At 41.8% G+C, this 8,904-nt stretch overlaps 1 protein-coding gene across 1 annotated transcript in view; it reads left to right on the top strand.

Annotated features, from left to right (window-relative positions):
• DYTN (dystrotelin) overlaps positions 1-8,904 on the top strand; it is a gene marked incomplete at both ends in the record, with an annotated part of 44,076 nt that extends 35,172 nt beyond the window's left edge. The window contains 2 exons of the mRNA XM_081142867.1: positions 632-1,136; positions 8,801-8,904. Coding sequence (XP_080998993.1) covers positions 632-1,136; positions 8,801-8,904 — 609 coding nt within the window. The remainder of the gene's footprint in view (positions 1-631; positions 1,137-8,800) is intronic.

Raw genomic sequence — 8,904 nt, forward strand, 5'->3', positions numbered from 1 at the left:
TGTTCACTGATGCTGCCTTGATTTGTACCAAGGCACCAACAGCTTTAGCTTTACTTACTCTTGATTTTGCACCTTAAATGCAAATGTCAACACAATGACTGGGCAAAAAACATCTAAGTATCACTGTGAAAATAATTTCCACCTCATGGCCCTCTAAAAGGGTCTCAAGGACCCCCAGGAGTCCGTGGACCACACTTTGAGAACCGTGCTCTGTAAGGAGTACATCCCCTCAATTTTATGCCTGTGGATTATCAAGAAACCCTCACAGCACACCTCCCTAGATAGATCATTATGAAAATGTTTTATTATAAAATTTTTTTATTCTATCAGTTCATTATAAGCTGATGTTTTCAGAAATTCCTCATGATGCTTTTAGAATCTGAGCTTCTAGAATTTTTCAAATTCCTTGTGATTATTCCCTGTGATATTTTAATATCCGAGCTGTTTTAACTTCTGTAGAAAGTCTTAGGTTGACATTGAATTAACAGCATAAAATAAAATTAATGTATTTAGAGAGCAGAAAAAATTTTGCATTAAAATTTCCTATTGAAATATTAAAATTTAATGCATTTATTTAAAAAGTAAGATAAGCATTAATTTCTTCATAAATAAGGCTTTTTTTCCCCTCCAGACAAAGCTGCAGCCACTCCATCTACCTTCTTCCTGTCAAAATATGATTTCCAAGGGTGACCATGGAAAGGACGAAAGATTTTGGAAAGCAGAAGATTCTTCCCAGAGCAAGAATACTAGTGTGGATGGTCTGGAATGGGAACCTTTTCCTAACCCCACTGTGACTGACAAAAGTCAACAAAATCAAGCAAAAGCAGAGCACGCTGTACCAAATTCAGAATCACCAGAGGCCATTTTGCAGCCAAGGTCAATGCAAAGCACCAGGGCTCAAAGCCAAGCACAAAAGACCTCTGAGGAAATCTTTAGCTCCCCAACCAGTTCCCAGGAAGGACTGCTGCAGGGCACCCCCCAGATTGCTCCTACTGAAATAAACAGTCCTACTCTGGCCCCCGTGGAAAGGAAAGAGACAGTTAACATCCAAGAGGAAAAGCCTGAGCTGGAAGAAGAAGAACTGCAAGAATTGTTATCAGCACTTATGGATGCCTTCACTCTAGAAATGCCATCAGGTAAGATTTTCAGTCAGTAGAGACAGTGATAGCCTTTTAGGCTACCTTTTAAAAACACTTGATTTTATAGTAATTAGCTCAACAGCTACAATTCATGTAGTAAGTACAATTCATCACCAGTCAGAGTAGTGAATCTTTTGCACATCAGTAGCATCTCTGAACTTCATTTCTAGGATTGCCTAATTCCTAGGATGTCGTGAGCATGAAAGGTGATAAACCATGAGATTTTAGTATAGCACCTGACACATACCAAGAATTTAACACATGCTTATTAGTTCCTTATTGCAATTATTATTATCAATATTATTAAAACATATAACTGGGCAGCCTGATGTTACCATTTAAAAATAGAGATAAGAATTATGCTCCCTTTCTAGAGAATAATTGGTTACATTTTCTATAAGTAGCACCATCATTAGCTTCATCACATTGGTCTTCATAAGCCATGACTCACTGCTAAATTCGAAAGGCTCTCTTTTTTTCTATAAATAGCTCTTTGCTATAGCTATTCTGTTTTAGCAATGACATTGTCTTTTTATAGTGTTTTATAATCTTAACATATTGATATCTATTATCAATGAGGTAATTATTTGGTGATTCTCAAAATCTCTAGTGTGAAGGGAGTTGGAGTTATAATCATTGTATTCCAGAAAACAGGATCACAAAGATGCCAGAAGCATGCTCAGACTGCCTGAGACAAAAATGGAATGGGAACTCCTTGTGCCTGCTTCTCAGGCTGACACAAGATTCCACCCACTGTATTTCCATCTAAACATCACTGGGGTCAGGATAAGTATTCAAAGCATAGTCAATATCCACTTGACCTTTTCTGATTTCTCCAATGTCATGTTCGGTCAGCCAAAACAAATGTAAGTAGGCTATTTTGCACAGTTCAGATTCCTAAGAGACTAGATCTCTTACACATACTTGAAGACAACATCCCACACTGTGTTCAGTTTGATACCTAAATATAAAAAATTTATGCATATTTTAAGTGACTTTATTAAGGTTTACCATTAAAGGAAAATCATAGAAAAGTAAAGCTTATTTCTTTGAGGTTTTTAGGCATCAGATCTATGTTAACCTTCAAGGCTACTATTTGCATTTACTAACCACTATCATCCCTCACTCAAACATTTCTTAATTTTATACCCTTATTCAGCCTAATATGGAATATGATTCTGTCTGTAAATTCTACTTAGCCATTGGTAATATGGATTAAAGGCTGGGTGGCTCAGTTGGTTGGAGCATCATCCTGTACACCAAAAATGTTGTGGGTTCAATCTCTGGTGAGGGCGAGTACAGGAGACAACTGATCGGTGTTTCTCTCTCACACTGATGTTTCACTCTCTTGCTCTCTCTCGCTCTCTAAAACCAGTAAAAACATATCCTCGGGTGAGATTAAGATAAGTAAAAAAAATAATCCACTCCGTAATCTATGCATGCTGACTAGAATTACCTCAAACTTAATCAGAGACAGAAGCATAACAATCTCGCTAATGAAGATGTGGAAAGGCAAAGAAATTAAATTAAGGAGTCGGTTACTTTTGTTTTATTTCTATCTCTGTCATGGATGAATCAGACAACAGCAGGAGATTTCTGATCATTTTACTGTCCCAGTTGTTGTCGTTTTGATTTGAGAATTGCTGGGAAGAGTAGAAAGATCTGTTTGCAATATGCTAAGATTTACTCAGTGTCAACGTCTTCACCCAGTGTTGTGATTATCCTTGCAGCTGACTACCCTTGTGGATTGGAGCTTTACTAAGGAGTGAACACATTTTAGAAATTAAAACGAACTTTATATTACTTAAGGCTTAATAAGATTAAAACAGCAAGCCTGATGATCAGTTTGGGGGCCATTGTTGACATTAACTTAATAGAGTCATTCAATATCAATATCAAGGATAATAGAATTCCAAGAGCCCATGGAAGCTTAATAGAAAAGAGAAGGTATACAAGGGGTTCCCTAAACCTTTATAAATTCCAAATGTTGGATTGAAAACTCAGTAGCAAACAGTTTGTTCAAACTTTCAGTAAAGGGATTCGATGTGAAAGAATGTCTAACACTACTTGCTTATGCGGTGAGCAGAAAAAGGACATCATGCTCTATTTCTGTTCTTTTCTTCCCTTCTGGAACCAACACCTAAACTAGTATTTTAAATAATCAGAAAATGAAGCTTGAACTTTAGCAAATCATAAGAAAATAAAGAACAGGACTTACTTTTTAGCAACCCCAGAAATAGGCATTCAGTACTGTATCTTTGTCTCACTTATTTAGAAAGTAGTCTTCTCAAATGTTGCCTGGGAATCCCAAGAGTGTGTACTGAAACCTTAATAAATTTCCGGGAAGGTAGGGAAAAAAAAGTCTAATTGGTTCGTCATAAGTTCATTCATTCATTCATCTAACAAATAGTCACCAAGTATTTACTATGTGCCAAGTGCTGTGTTGGATGCTGGGCATTCGTTTTGAAATAGATAGATGTTTTTGAAACACTCTGGCCTTGTATGGAAAGTAGCTTGCAGAAGGGCAAGGGGGTGAGCAAAGAGACTGGGTAAAAGTGTGTTGTAATCTAAGCAAGAAGTGATGGTGGCTTGGCCTGGGTGGATGGTGCATTGAGGGAAGTCGGGAAAGCTGAGACGGAGGTGGGAAAATCAAGAGTTCTGTTCTGAACGCATTAAGTGTGAATTGCCTGAGAGACATGCAAATGGATATATCAGAGTGGCAGTCAACGTGTACCATCTAGAGCTCAAGGGAGAGGTCTTAGTACAGTAGATATGCATTCCTATTGGTTTGCTTAATTAATTATTGTTGTAAGGAAGACATGGGCTCAGTATTTTGGTTACCAAGAAAGGTAATCATAGACTAGATAACCTAATACTTTTAACCCTCTGTATCTGTCAATCTGATAGCCTTCTCCTTCATGCTTGATTCATTCAGAGACCAGGTAGATTTTTAGTAACATTCGGGTGAATTATTTTCTCATTGTGATATCCTTTGAACTGTTGATTTCACAGGTATTTCTAACATTTCCAGCTATGTGCTGTAGCAATTCAGTCCCTATATGTACTGAATTCCAAACGTATGCCAAACAGCATGCTAGGTGAATATCTTTGGCTATTTTTAACATTTCAAGGGACCATAGCTTAAAAAGAAAACAACCAAACAATGAGAAAAACTCCCATGCATAAAATGAATTATTGCTTCCCTGTTTCTTTATTGCTATGTCTTAAATATTTATCACTGTGGGCTGAGAAACAGAATACCCTACAATAAGTTTGCCTCTAGACAGAATAAAATACTGTTTATTTAAGGTCTTTGTCATTCCGGAGCAATGCTAGAGAAAAATAGAGTAAGAAAGGCATAACACCTCTCCTCTGTTCAACAGAAAACAGCCCAACTGGAGCTACAACGTAAATCACGTAACTCAAGGGTGTAACTAACAAAATAAGCCTTTCCACATTTTCATTGCCTGTGATCTTTTTTTATTAAGTACACAAGCAATCTTACATGACATGTTCATCATAAGATTAAAATGCCTACGCAAAGAATTTTTTAGAATGAATTAACTGTCAGAGAAACAAGATGGCGGCGTAGGTAACAGCGGCACCCGCCGCCTCCCGCAACCACATCAAAATTACAACTAAAATACAGAACCACCAGCACTCAGAGCTCCTGAGATCCGGCTGCACAGAAGCCCCACAGCCAGGGAGCTGAAGCAGCACCGAGACCGGGAGGAGGGGCGGAGACGCGGGCAGGTCGGGGCTGAATCGCAGAGATGAGGCCTCAGACCCACACCCGGTGCCGCGATTTAAACCCGGGAGGGAATCTCGGCGGTGGGGGTTTCCGGAGGAGGGAGGGGTCCCAGCCCCACAGCAGGCCCCCAGCCCAGGGCTCCAGGGCCGGGAAGAGACTTCCCCACACCTCCGGGCTGTGAAACCAGCGGGGACTGTCCCTGAGGGTCGCGGAGGCTGCAGGAGCCCCAGCAGCTCCTCTAAAGGGCCCGGCGCGGACTCACTCGGACGCTCCCTCTGAGCCCAGCGCCGGGAGCAGCCTGAAAGGACCCGGGACACTCGGGGAGGAACTAACCTGCCTGAGATCCGGGCGAGAGCTGGAGGGGCGGCTTCCTCCCGGGCAGAAGGGCTGGCGGAGGCCATGGCTCCTTTGGCGAGTCCTCCCCGCACACAGCCAGCAGGCAGGCGCCATGTTTGAATCGCCAGCACCTGACTCACACCTTCGGCCCCGCCCCGTGATTCCCGGAGGCCCCGCCCCTCCCACCTGCAGCTCATCTGGGCCATTTCCAGGGGCTTTTCTGTGCAAGTGGCCTCTCGAGCCCCATGCTTAGGACTTTCCTAAAATCTCTCAAACAAGCAGCAGCGGGCCCCATACGGCTTGATAAGCGGCCCCAGCCTGGCACTAGCGGCAGCTGCATTGGCTCATAGCTTGGCCTCTCCTGGGCACCTCCAAGCCCAGCACAAGTAGCAGCCAACTACGGTTTGCTGTGAAGCTCATGCTGGGTGGCCCTGGGCAAGGCACTGGCACAGGCTGACTTTGCACCTCCCGGGAGGCCCCAGAGACAGTGCACCTGGTGGTCAGACTCGACCACGCTGGATTACAACCCTACCACATCCATGAGTGACACATTCAAGGGGCACACTTGGTGAACACCAAAGCTCCACTGAAGTAAACCCTGCTCCATAGGGGTGTCTCCAGCACAGCAGCTCTTAGGCTGTGGTTGCAGCTGCTCCTCACAGCTGATTGGCCTGGGGGTCAGTTCCTCCCAGGGACACTAACAGCAACCAAGGCTCAAGTACAACAGGACAGTGCACACAGCCCACACAGGGGAGCACCTAGAAGGCCAGCTCAGGTGACTGGGGGGGGGGGGGGCTGAGCCACTGGACCCTACAGGACACCTACTACACAAAGCCACTCTACAAATTCCAGGAGACATAGCAGCTCTACCTAATACATAGAAACAAACACCAGGAAGCAGCCAAAATGCGGAGGCAAAGAAACATGTCACAAAGGAAAGAACAGAAGAAATCTCTAGAAGAGAAACTAAATGAAATAGACCCAAGCAAGCTAACAGATACAGAGTTCAGAATTTTGGTTATGAGGATGTTTAAGCAGACTATTAGGGAAATAACTGAGAAAATCGATAACATAATTAAGTACCAATTTGAAATGAAGGCTACAGGAACTGAAATGAAGAATAATTTACAGGGAATCAACAGTAGAGTAGAGGACGCTGAGAATCAAATCAGCAATTTGGAACATGCGAAAACAAAAAACACCCAACCAGAAGAGCAAAAAGAAAAAAGAATCCAGAAATATGAAAATAGTATAAGGAGCCTCTGGGACAACTTCAAGAGGCCCAACATTCGTATTATTGGGGTGCCAGAAGAGGCAGGAAGAGACCAAGAAATTGAAAACCTATTTGAAAAAATAATGACAGAAAACTTCCCCTACCTAGGGAAGGAAATCGACTTACAAGTCCAGGAAGCACAGAGGGTCCCAAACAAGAGGAACCCAAAGAGGCCCACAGCAAGACACATCATAATTAAAATGCCAAAGGTTAAAGACAAAGAGAGAATCTTAAAAGCAGCAAGAGAAAAGCAGTTAGTTACCTACAAGGGAGCACCCATACGACCATCAGCTGATTTCTCAACAGAAACTTTGCAGGCCAGAAGGGAGTGACAAGAAATATTCAAAGTGGTGAAAAACATGAAACTACAACCAAGATTTCTCTACCCAGCAAAGCTATCATTTAGAATTGAAGCTCAAATAAAGAGCTTCACAGATAAGAAAAAGCTAAAGGAGTTCATCACCACCAGACGAGCACTACAGGAAATGTTGAAGGGTCTTCTTTAAGAAGAAGCTAATGAACAAAAGAATCTGACCAACTAAATAGATCCAGAGACATTGACACATGCAACAGACGATCATATTTGAGAGGAAAGAGGGAAGGGGGGTGGAGGGTGGGAAGAGATTAACCAAAGAAGTTATATGCATATATGCATAACCCATGGGCACAGTCAATAACAGGGTGAAGGCCTGGGAAGGGGGTGGGAGCGAAGCGGAGGGGATCAATTGAGGGGGAAAATGGGACACCTGTAATACTCTCAACAATAAAGATAAATTTAAAAATAAATAAATAAATAAACATTAGGAAAAAAATGAATTAATTATCATGCCCTCCACTCCTTGCTATCTGTTTTGCAGAGGTAACCAGTGTTAACAGTTTAGTGAGTCATTTCTTCTACATACATGTATGTCTTTACTTTTTCAACTTAAGTTAGGTTATGCTTACTTTTGCTTTTTTCATTTGACAATATATCTTAGACATTGAGCAATGTCATTTTTTAAATGTGGCACAATATCCCACAGTATAAATGTATCATAATTTATTTATTGGTGTATAATTAAATTGTTTCCAATTTTTTATTGTCATAAAAATGCTTTGGTAAGTATTCTTATAACAAATGTCTTTGTACTCATATGTGAATATGTTGGTAGGACCAATTCCTAGACATTGAACACTTAGGAAAAAAGATTATGCATAATAAAACTTTTGGTTGGTGACTGCCAAACTGTAGATCTTTCTATAGCACAATCCCTATTATTACAACAAATTATAGGGGACCACTCAAACCATGAATCAATAGCTATAGAGCAGGGTTCTCCAGGTGTGGTCCCTAGACCAGCAGCGTCAGTATCACCTGGGAATTATTAGAAATGCAATTTCTTGTGCTCCATTCCTGATATATGCATATGTATATGTATATATGTATATATGTGTATACACACATATATACATATATACATATGTAGAGAGAGAGACAGAGAAACAGAGACACAGAGAGATAGAGGCAGAAACAGAGAGGTTTATTTTAAAGAATTGGCTCACATAATTATGGAGGCTGATAAGTCCCAACATCTGCAGGCAGCAAGCTAGAGACCCAGAAGAGCCAATGGGTAGTTCCAGTGCGAAAGCTGGCAGGCTCAAGACTTAGGAAGAGCTGATGTTTCACTTGGAATCCAAAGGCAGAAGAAAACTGATGCCCAGCTGGAAGGCAGTCAGGCAAAAGAAATCCTCCTACTCAGACTTTGTTCTATTCAGGCCTTCAGTTGATTGGATGAGGTCCGTCCACATTAGGGAGGGTCATGTGCTTTATTCAGTCTACTTACTCAGTGCTAACCTCATTCAGAAACACCCTCACAGACACACCCAGAATACTGTTTGACCAAATATCTGGACACCTTAGTGCAATCAAGTTGGCACATAAAATTAATCATCATAGTCCCTGGATGCTCAATCAGAGCTCTGGGAAGAAGCTAGCAATCTTTTCTAACACTCCCCAGGTGATTCTGATGTACACCAGAGTCTGGAAACCACTGCTCTAGAGTGAGTGGGCTTTCTTACTACTCAGATTTGTGCTTGGGGTCATGGAAAATGCCTTTTGAGAATCCACAACCTGGCAGATTAGCAACTGACCCTGGTAAATAATAGCCATCTCATTAGCTAGCTAGCGTAGAGAAAGGGCATTGTCATCAGGAACTGAGGAGAGATGGATTCTGTTTCCTCCCTGTCCTAGAGCTTCATAAACATCAGCTTGAGAACCTACAGGTACCTTCTCTGAAGGACTCTCCTGTTTGTTGATTTCAGATCCTCAGTCTTCAGTAAACGTGGACCTGTATCGTGGAGCTGAGCGCGTGAGCAGGGCCTTCTCTGCCCTTGTTGATCAAATCACCTTGCCCAACTCAAAGTGA

The sequence above is a fragment of the Miniopterus schreibersii genome (genome assembly GCF_964146895.1).
Source record: "Miniopterus schreibersii genome assembly, chromosome: 7".
NCBI lineage: Eukaryota > Metazoa > Chordata > Mammalia > Chiroptera > Miniopteridae > Miniopterus > Miniopterus schreibersii.